Source organism: Eufriesea mexicana, unplaced genomic scaffold, assembly GCF_001483705.2.
Source record: "Eufriesea mexicana isolate 0111107269 unplaced genomic scaffold, ASM148370v2 scaffold337, whole genome shotgun sequence".
Taxonomy (NCBI): domain Eukaryota; kingdom Metazoa; phylum Arthropoda; class Insecta; order Hymenoptera; family Apidae; genus Eufriesea; species Eufriesea mexicana.
The window spans coordinates 430,186-446,483 of record NW_016908487.1 but is presented as its reverse complement, the minus strand read 5'-3'; the positions used below and the strand labels follow the sequence as shown (position 1 = coordinate 446,483).

Here is a 16,298-nt window from a genome sequence, read left to right as displayed (position 1 = left end):
ATAGAATGTTGTCAAAGTTATTGGTACTCGCTATCTATCGTTTTCATATTCTTTCTCACTGAAATGAAGCAAATTATATAATATATCCGGTACACATTCGATCATATCCATCCAAAATCTTAGACGTCATGTTTTTTTCCCCCTCATACCACAATATCAAGCATTTAACCATTAAAATCACTGCAACTTCCCATGTTACGGGTCATCTAATCCGTCACTTTGTATCCATGTAAAACGTGTCAATAAATAACAAGTTTATTCGAGTTTACTATACCAATTTGAAGGTTTCGCAAGCTAAAAGAGCATCGTTGGTGGATTGCTATCAGGAAAGTGTTATTCGCGAAACATAGCAGAGCAATAATGCCATAGAGTGCAGGAAATATACTAATCTGAGAGTAATCACCTGTTTGTTTCTGGATCTTCGAGATACGCGTGCAATCTGGCCTTAGCTTTTGCCTTGCATTCGGGATTACCGAATCTGCAAGCAATCGTTGCAGCTTCGATTTTTACGTCTCTGAAGAAATCGTCTCCGTTGAGCAACATCTCATCGTAATTCAGAGTCTCGAGGAGACCCTTCATTAAATCGAGTACATGTGACTGTAAAATAGTTTCGAGAGTATTGGCAGTTTATCTACTATAACATAAAGGTACATAAGAAATACGATAGTAAAAGAAAAATTATTTAAAATGTCGGAATATTCCTGGAAAAGGGAATTTGCGAAATTTCTATGCTAATAGAAATGAATTTTAGTGAAATAAATGGAATCTTTAATCGACAAGATAAGTTTAGGCTTGCTGTATCCCTCACTTACGCTGCACGTGTAATTCGATGAAGAAAATTGAAATAATGTAATAAAATTGTAGTAAAATTTAAGAATATTGCAGATGGTAGAATTCAAATGCAATGTAAATATAATAAAAAAGTATTTGGGAACATAATGTTTACAGAAACTAAATTTTTAGTTCGGTCTTCATCGATCAACGTGAAGACAGCAAGTAAGGAAAGAAGAATAATAGCAGTGAAATAAGTGGAAAAATTTAATACGATTTATATTTTGAGAATTACGATAGAGTTAGAAAGTTAGATATGATTCCTCTACGAAGTGACAGAAGTTATCAAAATCTTTAGTCACTGATAGCCATGAAAAAGTGTTCCAACAGAGACCCTTACTTTTAACTTTCCTTCAGCTTTAGGAGATCTTATATACTTTTCACTCTGTCTCAGCATGGTAAACGCATATTTCCAAACTATACCATCCGTTTCTCGACGAAGATAGTTAGTCAGATCCATGAAAAGGTGGATAGCAAATTTGTTCGACTTCATCAAATGGAATGCTGTGTCCATCAGTTGTATGCGATTCCCTACGTGTATCTTCTGGTAATCGCCGGTATTTAGAAAATTGGCGACTTTTTGCCAGTTTGCAGTATCGTAGTTAACGCGATAATAACCTATTGTCAGATCAAATATAAAAGATAACCGAGAAACTATGATCTGATTTATATTGTTGAACGTATGTATGCATGTATGTACACTGATATTTGATTCCATTCGAGTGTACATAATACACGATTAAACATCTTTCTTTGATTATTCGAAAGTGGACAAATTAAATTATATAGATCAGTTAAATAGAAACAGAAAGGAAAAATTGAAATAGGATTAATAATTGAATAATAATATGAATTTATGTTGAAGAGAGATGACATTTAAAATATCGATAGTAATAAAACTATTTGTACTACTGTAATAAATTATTAAAATAGGATAGTTTGCAAACATGAAAAATTGTTGTACATTGAATGAGAATATTCTAGGGAATAAAAGTATAAAAGTATGAACTATAGGACTTTCTTCTATATTCTTTACAGTGATATATCTATTGTAACATCGTTGTTAAATGTAGACAAAATTTACAAAGTTATTTTTTATCTTTTATTTTAAAAATTAATAGCTTCTATTTTACGATTATTGGAACCTATTAAAATTGGTAATTATTGATAAAGTTAAATGATGTTAGGTTAAAAAAATATCTCCAATTTGCAGAAATAAACATACATGTCTAATACCAAATCATTTGAACGTGTTTCTTCAATAATTAAGTAATGCTTTTTATCATCACTCTTCAAATTGTTAGAAACACTAATTAAATTTTCAACGAGTATCTACACCATGGTACTCGTATTTTACCAATTATGTTATTTCATACGTGTAAAATTTTTGAGTTTGTAATGTTTGATAAAGTGAAAACGTTGTATACATAGATAGAAAAGCAGAATGGTGGTAGAAAATAAAAGTCTACCATTAAGTGTATCAGTTTACCACTTGAGATATTCATACCTTTAGTTCTATGAACACAAATCTAATCTGTTTGAATGAAATTTACCGGCGTTATATCATTCTGTTAATTGTAAATATATTCTATATTTCATAGAGTTCACATAACAAAGAAATTGATATTAAATTATTAGATATCAAGTTACACTCTAAGTCAATTATCAATTATTCACAATTCGTACTCACCGGTATGTTGTAAATTAACAATTATCCAGTCATCAACATGGATCCCGTGAATCACTATGTCTTTATCGTCGGGTTTCAAGAAATACATAGGCTTCGTTACCGAAAAGTTATACGCAGATTTGGTTGCATAATTTATTGGGATCCACCATTGTTTCCTAGTTTGGTCCTCGCTAAATATGGATGGTTCTTGGCGTATAATTGTGTCACCTGTACTGTAGTTACGCGTTACCGTTACCAAAGGATATCCCGTTTGCTCTATCCAGGTATCCATCACATCTTTCACCCGAAAATCTAAATGAGGCGTGTCCGATCGATCCAATGCGTTCTGCATTGCTTCCCATAAATCGTCCGACGTAACACTGCTGTACTCACTGAAATTAAATCGAAGAAAGTCATCGATTCATCCGAAATTTTCGTATCTTAGACGTAGAACAAATATTTCTAAAATAATCAAAATAAAAAATTAATTAATTATACGGTGAAACAATACTTTGTCACCTTTGTGTGAATTATCACTGTTGTCTTCCAGACATAGACATAAAATATTCTCGTGAAAACTGCTTTGTTCGAATTAGAATACAAGTATATGGCTAAACCCTTGCGACGAGAAAAATGAAACTAGTAAATATGATAAAGTGAACATCTGCCATGAATTATGCTACTCACTGTGCAGAGATATAGCGTATTAATCCATCTCGAAAAGTATCCTCGCCAAGTATATTTGACAGCATCCAGAAGATAACTGATGCTAAAAATAAATATTAATCACAACACCCTGAACTTGTATTCTTTTTCTTTCAATTAGAATCACGTTACTTACGTTTAATATATACAAACATGAGATTTTTATAACTCTTGGCATCTATTACATCTTCGTTTATGGCGATGGCTGAGCTAACGTCATCCGCATGAAAAGAATTGATCTGTTCGCCGATCAGGGCATCTATCAATTTCCAATCTTTCAAGATCTAAAACGATTGTTCAAGAACGACAAGTGAGTACTTTAATCGGATCTAGATGTCATAGTTATTTTACGAAGTAAATTTTACCTGATCGGTGATAAAATATTTCAAATACGTGGCCATACCTTCACTCATCCAATAATATTTCCACCAAGCTGGACTAACTAAGTTTCCAAACCATTGATGAGACAATTCGTGAGTGACGGTCATCACGTTCGAGAATTTGTTGAGAACTGCAGCCTCTCTTGATATCAAAAATAATTAATTTAATTTTTTACATGATACAAGATGGTGCTAGATGTACGCAATGAAACAATTGATCGCTTAATCTTTTTTCTTTAATGTAGATTAACACAACTTGTTAACGATAGGAACATTAGATCGTTGTTACATTACATTGCGTTAAATTTTATCGAGATTGCATAATTTTAATGAAATTGAAGCATGTTACTTTCAGTGTAAGCTTGATATTGTACTTTTCGCGAAGATCATAGTATTTTAAACAGACTAGCATGAGGTGTAGTTTTTAATTATTGTCAAAGAACAGTGGAGAGAATTGTAGTGTTTAGAAACTTGCAATTTTCCTCTGACTAATTAAATTTATATTACTTTACATATTGGGAATGCTCTATCTGTGTATTAGATGTGAGTATCATGATGACCTCAATTAAAAAAATTTTTAACTAGTATATCGTTAATGGTAAAGTTAATTTATTTATTTATATATTGAATGAAATGTATGACTTGTAATACACGATTATATTGTATGACTAATTTACTAATATATTAAGAATATGTAAATATTGATTATCTATTTATCACTATTTATCACTATTTACAACTATTTCTACAGTTTTCTTGAAATCATGTAGCTTTTATATGTAATCATTTTTGATAAGTAATTATTGTTTAAACATGAATTGAGTTGTGGAAGTTAATGTATCATTCAATATGCGAAAATAATCTTTCGATACCTTGTAAGTAGAAATCTAATATTTCATTTTATTTTACTAACTGAATATACGAAATCTATCGACATTAATTACCGAGATTCTAATTCTATCTTACAATAAAAACGTCTGTTAACATACACGCTTTAATGAGTTATCTCTGACGGTCGTCGTAAATTAATAATAAGCAATTATAGCCTTTATAAAAATAAAATGCAATAAAAAATATGAAATACAAGAAAACAATAAAAATACCATTTTCAAATTGAACAGGATAAAAGAAGTTGAACGTGAATTTCGACTAATCTCATAATTTACAACTGCACCTTACGTCCAATTAATTTGATGTAATAAACGACGATAAACCACGTTTTCTTTTATTCGTTTATCGTTTCCTTAATTCAAGCCTATCCACCAATACACAAGTAACGAATTATTGATAAGTATGAGAAATAATAAGAAATACTCACAAGTAGATGATCAGACCCCAATTTTCAGCTGCTTTGGCACTATACCAAGGTACGATAACGTGATCCATTTTTGGTACACGAATAGTGCTGTTGAGGTATTTTGTCAGCGCCATTGTTACTTTCTCTTGGACCGTCATGAAATATCCTACGCTGGGGATTACCTGCTCGTTGGCCCATATTTTCGTCGTACCGTTCAAGCCAGAAATATGCGCGAAGTCGCTGACAACAAAGGCTAAAATGTTGGTCGACATGAGCGGCGTGGTCTCAAAATTCGTCCAATATTTCCCATCCATTTCATCGTATTCCGTAGAGGACACTGGCATGTTCGACAGCGCCGTATAGTTGTCGAAATGCTTCAATGAAATGTTAAACGTGGCCTTGAGGGCTGGCTCATCCCAGCAGGGAAAAGCTTGACGAGCACTCGTCTTTTGGAAATGGGTCGCTAGAAATGGCCTATGATATTTGTTTGTTTATGTGCGTGTGTAGCTGTGTATCAGTGTTAGTTTTTTGAAGCACACGATTTTAAAGAAAATAGAAGCCTAAGTTGCACGGAATTATAGAATGGGACATACTTAATTCCATCGTGCCATTAAAGCTTTAAATGAAACTCATTGAAACATCATTTTTCTAAAACAAACTGACACTTTGCAGACAGTATGGCACCAGGAAATACGAACTCCTTTTTCTTCTTTCGTGCTGTAGAACGCACGTTATCAACTTTTTGAGGTGGGATAAGATATATCTCAATATGCATAAGAAGCTAAGCAAACGGTGGGGCAGTTTTTAATCCCCCTAACCCCAAAGAGTTAAAAGAATTCTGAACTCTGAATTTTTCTTTAAGAGATTCAGGATTTTGATTTTTATAGGGATGCTCGATTCTTTGTAATAATAGCTAACTTGAAAAATATAAACACGTTTGTTTTTTGCAATGTTATTTTAAATAAACGTTAATGATCTTCCTATTCATTTCAATACATATTACATTTTTAAGTATGTTTCAAGGTTTTTCTTCAAATCTCTTTGAATTATGCTTAATTCTTTCTCTAAATTATTAATCCCTCGTGCAATTTCCTGCTATTAAAGTCTCAATGCTTCTCGCAATTATTAATTCCTATATTTCAAAGAATTATCAGTAATATTGCTAATGAAAAAATATGTCGTTTTTACTTACACCGAATTATTACGTCCTTGATAGAATGATCTGAAAAATCCGCATAGGTTGTCGTTCAAGTTACCCGTGAACTTCATATTTATTGTATAAAGTCCAGGCTGCAGAGAATTTTCAAAAGAAAGCTGCAACATATCCCTTTTTTCATCATAAATATGCCTCTGCCACTTCAAATCATTGCCATTCGATGTTACCCTCGTCACCGATTCGTCTATCAAAAGATTTCGTGAATGCAACACGACATTCGTTGTCGATTTTCGGACTTTGAAATCGACTCCAATTTCACCTTCGAAAGTATTGTTGGATTCTGATATTTGAGGATTTAATCGGACGTTATAATGAATTGGAACGGTTTCGTTAGGTAAACGATACGTGTTGGCATTATCTATATTGACAGCTTGATAGGCATCTTCGTGTGATAGAGAAATCACAATAATAGGAAAAAAATAAAGAGAATGTAAGAGCATATTATATCTGGCCATGGTATAAGAATATATTAAATGTCTCGTAATTTTGAGATATTTTGGAATTATAGCTCTCTAATTTGTAGTACTAGTATTCTTCCTTATATATACAATCCATTCATCGACATCTGTAAAAGCAATAATAATTTGTTTTTAACAGAAAGTTACAGAAATTATTAATAATTGAGTTTGGAAAGAATAAAAATATATATATTACAATAAGACATGATTTACTAAAACAATAGAAATTTCTTAAAAAATTAAACAGAAAGAAAAGTTTCCTACACAGTTACATGTACCTTTCTGAATCATGCAACTTCGTACTCAGAAACCTTTCAATGGAATAAGTGAGGAGATGCTTACGTAATGCTATTTGTATTAAAGCATAAAAATAACTTGATTATTATATGATTCAAAATTTATAAGGTTATTATTATTTTGACTAGGAAAATGAGAAAACAGGGTGCTTAATTGTTCTTTTCATTAAAATTCTCTACACGTTTATTTAACTTATACCGTATCAAATTTTCATATGAAAGTAAAGATACTTTTCCTTTAATAATAATGAAATGTTCTCGTACGTATATATTAAAATGTAATTGTGCAATCAATATCTTCATAATTATTTACTAATTCTATGATTTTACGCAACTTCTATTCACAGAAGCTTATACTCGCGATTTAGTAATACAAAAATTTTATTTTTATTACATACCTCTGTAACCTTAATGCTTTAATATTTACTGGAGAATTTTTGTTTTCACTTTGTACTATACTGTTTGAAAATGTACACTGAACTAAATTTGGAACAATGAAAGGACAACCGATTTTCATTCTACACTTTTATATATTCTCGTAAATAATAATTCAGTGACTGGGTAGTTTTTATCATAACAGAGTAGTCTTTGTTCCTCGGTAGTCTTTATCATTCTAGTATTATTTTTTAAGTACACTGCTTCGATCGGTTTGGTATTTCTTATTCTTTTGTCTAGGAATTTGTGATTGACCTATGCCATGTATTGTATAGTATGAAATGTCCATAATACATGAGACATGGTTTTCGTATAATTGGCATGGAGAGTTGTTTTGCTTCATATTTGAATTTTTAAATACATCGTATAGCGAGAATAAATTTATTGTAACAGTTATTTTGATCAATTATTACTGGCAACAGACATGCCTTATTTCAGACACTCCATTGGAGTCATATTCAATCTGGCAGCTGTACCAAGTACAGGAAATATAAAAGTATTTAAACAATAATTTAAAATTTTTTTAAATGAGAAAAGCATATAAAGTGAAAGATTTCTGCTGAAAAATTAAAAATTCAATATGTTTATTAACGCAATGTTGAAGCAAAATTGATAGGTTTATATGTGCTTTCCTAATTACACTGTAATAATAAATATCAAAGAATTACTTTTACATGCATAGAAACATAATAATGATACATCTTTATTATCAATGGACCCAGGATATACAGGAAAGGATATAATGAATACATTTTTTATAAAAGTAGTTTCCATAGAAATTACAAAGCATTTGCAACATTTGTAAAACAAGTTTTCGGAAATAATACATCCACACGATTATTCAGCAACTGTAACCACTGATTAACCCTATCCTCGTAAGAATTAATTCGTTTCATTCTGATCTCCCAAAATTTCGGTGACATGCACTTTTCATCGCTAACTATTTGACAAAACTCTTTTGCCTAAAATAAATGACACAAAATAGTCAAAAATGAGAAAAATATATATCCTTAAATGAAACATCATATACCTTCGTCACTTGATCTTCGCTGTAAATGTTAAAGAAGATATCGCGCATGTCATAAATGGCATACTGTGAACTGCAAAGCAACGAAGATATAGAATCATGACGTTGATATTGAATACTCGTATCATTGTATAGGTACCATCGTGTATATATTACCGTTTAATTACTTCATCCCAGTGTTCCGTGAAGACGTTGATCACAACGTCCGCGAGAGGAGGTGTCAATCGAGAAATGTCCAACCCTTCGGTGAGCATTATCGTCCTGTACTCTTCTGAGATATTCGTGTCGTTCGATATCGCTGCGTGTAAGTATTTCTCGAGAAGTGCTGGATTACTTGTAGTACTCAGTGCACAGAGCACCTCCTTAGATGGATTTTTCATACACGACTCGAACACCATGTTCCAATCTGACTCGTTCAACAATTTCATACCATTCATGTTGATCCATAATTTCAGGTCTGGCGAGATCCTAAACTCAAGCAATTGAATCAGAAGATAAAATTGATTTTACGTATTTATTAAACGTCAGCCAACTTTTATAGTGGAATATCAACGAACAATTACTTATTGCTAGAGAAGAGACAGAATATATATAAACAGAATTATCAGTAGAGATCGCAGAGACTGATTGAGACAGGTCCAAACCTAACTTTTGAATAAACGAAGCGCGATGAATTCCCGAAATCTCAAACTTTGTTAGATTTTCTTGGAAGACAGAAATTCTTATAAATTAAATGACTCTAGGCTGAAATTGTTTCAAAAATTGAAAGACGGTATGATTAGCACACTACATACTGATACTTGTACAGATTAATATTATTTGATATATCAGTATTCTTATTGAAACACACGTTTCGAGAAACTGCAATATAGTTCTAAAATGGTTGATACTTACATACTGCAATTGTATCAAATAGAACATACAAATAACTTAATATCAAAAAACAGTGACCCCTTAGGAAGAAACAAAAATTTTGCAATATTTTATACGTTAACAAAATCATTCATAAATTTATTTATAATAGACGAACCTTGGAAATCTCTAAAATATTAGTTTACTCGTGAAAAAGGAGCACATTTATATGTGCTATATATATTGATTATCCGAAAAAGAGATACATACATATGCATATCTGCATAGAATTATGGAAAATAATCATTAATCAACTAGACCCGTACATTCCTAAACTTTGCTACTTTTAACTATACCTTGACTTTCTATAAAGCTCTACAGTCATTTTAAAATTTCTATAATAATTCTGTCCAAAATTTTTACAGTATTTTCAATTATCCTTCTATCTGATAAAACTGTAATGAAAGAAAAAAGGACAAAGCAGAAATACTTATTCGTCTTCGGGTTTTTATAGTTTTCCATAAACTTCACAGCGGCTATTTGCCTGCATCCCAGGTGGCCAAGGTCACAAGCTATTTGGAGAGTTTGTGATCTCTTGATTTTATCCAAAGGCTCCTCGTCACGGTGTTCGTCGAAGCCTACGTCTTTGATTAAATTGTCCATGATATCCAATACGAATTCCTGCAAATTCGAAACGATACTTTATTTCGATATGAAAGTTTAATAAATTGTGACCTTGTTACCTTGATCCGGCTAGCTGACGGAACGTCCAAAGTACTTTTTATATACCTAATAAAGCTAAACATGGGATACCAAGGAATATAATCCGTTTCTTGACACAAGTAAGTTATTACATCTAAGAATATCAGTGGATCTATATGCTTGTAATAAGATAAGCTAGTGACGTCACTGATGATCTGAGCACGATTCAGCACATGGATGTCGGTGAAGTTCTCGGATTTAAGGTACGCGCTGATCCTTTTCCAATTGACTTCATCGTAGGTTACTCTGTAGTAGCCTATCAACGAACATAATTGTTAGCAAAAGTGATGTATACTCGTGGAGATACGTTTATTCTGAATAAATGAAGGTCGTTTGAGTTGGCACGGTAGATGCGTAAATGAAAAGAATTTGGCCTAGAAATTTGGAAGCATGAAAAAGGAATATTTTTATCGATCGTCCCAGTTCGATTAGTTGAGAAAAGAGGCACAATCGTCTAAAATTTTGGACGCTGAATGTCTTTTTGCGTCGTTGGCATATTCAAGAGAACGTGATTTCTTTCTTTAAAAGTGGTACAAGTGCGATATAAAAATATTACAAACTAACTTTTCCTAACTGTTAGCGCTACTTTCTTGACCTGTGTTTATACGTGGGTGAAGCTATGAAGAAGTGCTCCTGAATTTGGAAGGAGAGAGTAGAACATTCGCGTGGTAAGGTCTGAGAAGGTAGCCTGTCGAAGAATAAGATAGAAAATTCATTCTCATTTAAAATTTCTTAACAAGGTACGAAACTCTTGGAACGGGAATCAGAGCAAAAGAGTCTGCTTTGAGATGAAGGATGAAAAGAGGAATATAGGAACGATATGAAGGTTGTGGCAACACTATATTAGGAACGGTCGATGAAGAATGTGTGTTATACTTTCCCAGATGTTAGTTGAGAGAAGTTAAAGGTAAAGGAAGATCCAACGTTCGAAGAATGGTATAGACTTTCTTATCATTAGGTGAATTTCTATTATATGACCACTCGTTTGTCAAATTGACAAACTCCATAAAATCAAAAAATGAGTTAATCAACTCCACCTTTTTCAACCTATCCATTTATGACATTCCTATATGCTTGACACACTTATAATTACCACTTTGCTGTTTATTTATTATAACCCAATCGTCTGGATTAATTCCATCGATGATTAAGTTTTTCTGTGGCTTCAACCAGTGAGTGGGCCTGGTATCCGAGAAATCCGGATTTCCCTTTGTCGCATAATTTATTGGTACCCACCATTCGTACTCTTCGTTTTTGTCTTCGTAATTATCCGTGTCATTATTCTCGTGCACGTCGACTAATCCAAAATCTTTCTGAGTAATGGTCACCGTGCCAGTAGAATAATTTCGATTCACGTACACCAAAGGGTACCTTTTCCTTTTGATCCAAAAGTCCATCACTTGTTTCACTTGGAAGTCACCGTGTGGTACGTCTGACTTATCTAGTGTACTCTGTAGTGCTTCCCACAGGTTGTCTGAATTAGCAGAGTCGTATTCACTGTACGAGAAGAAATTTTCGATTAGATATGTTCAAATAAACAGCATGAGGTGGATTATTGTCAGAGGTTTTATTTTAGAAGATGATCTTTCCTGTGTAATAGCTTGAAGAGATACAGAAATATTTAACAACATATTCAAAGAAACACTCACTGTGTATTCAAAAATTTGATGGTACCAGATTGAAAGACTTCTGGAGTGATGATATTGGACAACATGTGCAAGATAGAAGGTGCTAAATTTAGAAGAAAATTATACATAGAAACGATGAATTTTTATTTGAGTACTAAATAAAGCGATGCTTTGAATACTCTACCTTTTTGGTAAAGAACGTTAGTGAAAATTTTCCGACTTTCCGTGGGCGTCTCGATATTCGTTTCGATAGGGGTCGCGAACAGTTGGGTATCGATGGAAAGCGACTCTTGGACGACACTAACGACAAAATACTCCACAGCTCTGCAGCCTTTGCAAATCTGAAAGTTGTAAATCTATCGTAACTAAATGTTTCAGTAAAAAAATTCCACAGAGGAATTAATGTAACTTTGTTCAGGATGTAGTCTTCGAGGTACGAAGCGAAACCTTCTGTCAGCCAAACCTGGGACCACCAAGATGGACTGACTAGATTTCCAAACCATTGGTGCGCTAGCTCGTGGATCACCGTTTCGTATACAAGATATTTCTGTAGCATTGAGATTTCATCTTTTACGTACAGGAACGTTGACTCTCTGCGAAAGATATAATGAAATTAAAATGTATCCTTGTAATTTATAGGCCTAAATTATAGTCGAGCTTTAGTGATATGTGGGATCGATTATTTTCATTACTATATAAGGATTATCGAACATACGAATACGTTATTATTCCCCAATTTTCCATAGCATCTGTAGGGTGTTGTGGAAGGATCACGTGATCCATCTTCGGTACGCGGATAGTACTATTAGTGTAATGTTCCAATTCCTTCTGAGCCTTCTGAGCGACCTCGCGAGCTAGCTCCAAATGGGGAACCATATCCTCTCTGCTCCAAACGTTAATCGTACCATCGGCATTTGAGATCTTGGCGAAGTTCGCGATTACAAATGCTACCAAATAGGTCGACATCACCGGTGTACTCTCGAAATGGGTCCATATTTTACCTGTCTCGTCGATCTTCGACTTCTCACGAATAGGCATATTCGATATGGCTGTGTAGTCGGGATAATGTTTTATCGAGATGTCGAAAGTTGCCTTTAAAGCTGGCTCGTCCCAGCATGGAAACACTTTACGAGCATATGTTGGCTCGAACTGAGTTGCAGCCAGCCACCTAAAAATTTTCATATCGAGGCTATGTTCATTGAAATAAACCAATGATTGGCGTAACAAGAGCGTCTTTCTACGTTATTGACAGTAAAACTGCCAAACAATAACTGTTTTGAGAGCTTTCATTTCTATAATTACTAAGTAATTGCAGTATGCTAGTGTTTTTAGCAAACATAATATGGCCGCTCCTATTCAAATGAAAATGTAAGTATATAAACTTATTTTATCTTCGTCGTAACATATTAATTATTTTTATTCATCTGTACGTTCAGGTACAAATTAAAGTTTGGTAGTGTTAATGACGATACATTTGCAGTCGTTTACAAGGACCTCACTTTGCCTTTGATACTGTTTATGATGTAAATTTACGTTGTTCAAATTTGTGTTTCAGATTACCGTTGACTTGCAAATGTAACAATGGTTTTAGCAAGCTCTTAATTTTTAAGAAGTGACAATATTATCCGCAATATAATGATATATTAAATAATATATCATATTAAATATGATAACGAATGACATCTTTCCTTGTCTGGATAATATCCTGCAATGATAATGTGAGTTTCGCAAATTTGACGATAGGTCTCTTTATCGAATTATCTCACAAGAAGATGTATTCAAACGCGTGTTAAAACAGAGAGTCATATCGATCACTTGGATGACATAAAGCTGTTCAATTCTCTCGCATTAATCTCTTTCATAAATTGAAAGAAAATGTTCCCAAGATACATTTACCAAACGTTTCTAGTATTGCATAATATTTGTTAAAAAATTGCAGAATTTATGAAAATTCTTCTTATGGAAATTTTAAATTACGAATTAAAAGGAAATTATAATAATATTTCATATTATTTATAACAAAAAGTGTTCAAATATCGTTATTACCATATTATATCATGTCTATTTGTATTAAACTATATTTTAAAATATAATAAAGATATATTATTGTTATGTATGAAATAAACGATTAATTAAATTAGTAATAGATTGCCATTTTCAACTCACACCTCGTTTCGTTTGCCATCCACATAGCTGCTTTTGAAGAAACCAAACAAATCGTCGTGTATTATTCCCGAAAATTGCAAGCTCAAGATGTATACCCCCACTTGTAGAGGACCACCAAAGTACATCGTTGAAATTTCCGTTTGATTGTTGTAACTATACCATTTCGGCGTGAAAGCGTTGTTATTTTCGTCGAATAAACGCGTTGCATTTTCATCCAAGATCAATTCGACAGTATGAAGCTTTATCTCCTCCGTTGGTTGAAGAATTTTCACTTTTATCGCGACTTGGCCGTCGAACGAAAACGCTTCACTGATGTCTGGTATAAGTTTAAGGTCGTAGTGTATAGGTACCGTGTCATTTGGCAAACGGTAATTAAATTGTCTCGTTTCTCCATCACTGCTTTCGACAGGAAGTCCAGTTGCAATGGTACATAAGAGAGCAAGTAGAGCGATGGTCCTCGTATACATGATTCTGTGAAAAAATTTGGAATCATATTACTATTTTAATAACGTAATTATTAACTGTGCATTAATGACTAGACCAAAAAGCATAAGGAAACTTTAAAAATTTTATTATTAATAAGAAGTTAAGAATTAATAAGAAGTTGGACTCAAGTCTCAATTCTTCAGTTAGAAACAAAATTTTCAAGGAAAATATTTTATTTCAATTGTTCCTGTAATATATGTGGGAATGTTTAGTAGATGACAGAATAGATGTGATTAAAATATAAAAGTAGTTTATTCCTATAAATATGATCTCTACGCTACACTGTATTTCAAAATACTCTCTGCATTAAACGCTGGCTCTCACTGACTCTCAACTGACACTGACCCTACGTACTCTTCATATGACAGTCTTAAAGATACACACACACACACACACATACTATCAGTCACCAAAATTTCCTCCTTGCATTCTCAGAAGTATATATACGTGTGCACTCTGTTCAACGGGAATTGACAGGAAACATAATTATATGCATGTGAGCGATGCGTGATCAAACCAGGATCGAAAGATGGGACCTGGGTCCAAACTGATCCAGATCGAATATTTCGATGAAAATTTTGGCTGGCCTTGTACGCAAGGACCCCTGTTTAGGACTTCTAAAATATAGTTCCCTAGAAATCTAAACCTACACATCCGTTCGATCCCACACACTATACATTCATACCCGCTTAAAGGATACTCTCATGCAGGCGATGACCTCCTACATATAAAGTATATATACTCGGGGTATTCCCAGTTTCTCTAAACAGACAATTTCCATAGGTAAAGAATTCTACTAAAGTGTAGTGTAACGAAGAGTTTATCATTTAATTATATGAATACAGAATTAAAGAAAGTATAAGAAATACATAAATCGTTTAACAAATGCTGTATCTATGTTGACAGATACAAGTGTTAGCTTCGTTGACATATTATCGAACTTATCGTATGTTAAATCTCGACATGTCTTTAGCTTCGTACGCGATATCAATTGATTCTCTTGCAATTACTTCAATTCGCGTAGATATATCTGTATCGTATTAAATTAGGAAGAATAGTACCATTCTACTCCCCATGTGTATTTTATATTACTCGTATGCTGTAGCTATATTGTTTTTAACAATAATGATATTCACTTATAGAGCATATTGGCAAAATTCGTATGGGAAATCGGAGAGTTAATATATTGAATATTTAACATATCGATACGATCGTGAAATTAAAATTAACAAATATTTTCACGTTTAATTTGATTTCCACGTATACGTCTACAATGAAAGGTCAGGCAATCGTTTGCGGGAAATAAATGGAAAGTAATAAAGGGAGTGATGTGTAATATAAAGTAGAAACACGAAAAATAACCGCATATTTGACATATATTTGTGTCATACTTACGTGTATTGATGTGTGATGAATGTATTTAAAATTGACTTAATTAACTTAGCGAAATCACAGTGGGAAATCAATTATTTCGATTAGAAGACAATATTCCTCTTAACTTCCAATAGCCGTCTGCCATCTTCGACAGACCAGATGACAAATGGAAGTATTCTACATTCTGGTGGTCGAGCAAGTGTATGAATAATGTATACGGTTAACCTATGTCCTTCATTGTTAGAAAGTATGCAAACGCTCAAGATTCGCGGGTTTTGAGACCGGTTAAAAGAAAGACACAATGGAAGGTGATGTTTTCATGTATTTCTATATTTTTTCATATTAGACGATTTGACGTTCGATTGATATTTCATCGTTCTTTTCGTCTAAAATCTCATAATTCTAAATTTGTAACTTAAATTTAATAATTCAGCGTTACATTTATAAATTCCTCAATTTATAACGTTGTATGCTTTTTGATCTTGTATACACATACGATGTATGACGGCTGGGTTACTCATAATAGAATATGGTAAGAAAAATTAAAAAATTCTCAACGTTTAAACTTTGAGAAATTAAACATGCGATAAGTCGGAAAAATTGAAAAGTTCAAAAAATTCTGATACGTTTTTAAAACTCGACAATCCTTCAAGAACGACATAGCAGCAGAAGGAAAGAGTAATTATCAGTATTAAAATATTTTAATTGATTCAAGG

The 16,298-nt window shown here is 33.0% G+C and overlaps 2 protein-coding genes across 2 annotated transcripts; both read right to left on the bottom strand.

Moving 5' to 3' along the window:
* Positions 1-144: 144 nt before the first annotated feature.
* Positions 145-7,362, bottom strand: LOC108555926 (aminopeptidase N-like). Its single transcript, XM_017911812.1, has 10 exons — positions 7,251-7,362; positions 6,075-6,663; positions 4,904-5,356; positions 3,571-3,727; positions 3,342-3,489; positions 3,188-3,269; positions 2,522-2,892; positions 1,172-1,449; positions 404-597; positions 145-294 (listed from the first exon to the last, which is right to left on the bottom strand). Exons 2-10 carry the CDS (start codon positions 6,551-6,553, stop codon positions 240-242), a joined length of 2,217 nt encoding a protein of 738 aa, XP_017767301.1. The 5' UTR covers positions 6,554-6,663; positions 7,251-7,362; the 3' UTR covers positions 145-239.
* Positions 7,363-8,066: 704 nt separating this feature from the next.
* LOC108555920 (aminopeptidase N-like) lies at positions 8,067-15,728 on the bottom strand. Its single transcript, XM_017911805.1, has 12 exons — positions 15,604-15,728; positions 13,723-14,193; positions 12,272-12,724; positions 11,966-12,149; positions 11,741-11,897; positions 11,578-11,659; positions 11,022-11,425; positions 9,910-10,184; positions 9,657-9,847; positions 8,471-8,782; positions 8,318-8,387; positions 8,067-8,249 (listed from the first exon to the last, which is right to left on the bottom strand). The coding sequence occupies exons 2-12, from the start codon at positions 14,187-14,189 to the stop codon at positions 8,067-8,069; spliced, it is 2,778 nt and encodes a 925-aa protein (XP_017767294.1). The 5' UTR covers positions 14,190-14,193; positions 15,604-15,728.
* Positions 15,729-16,298: the final 570 nt, after the last annotated feature.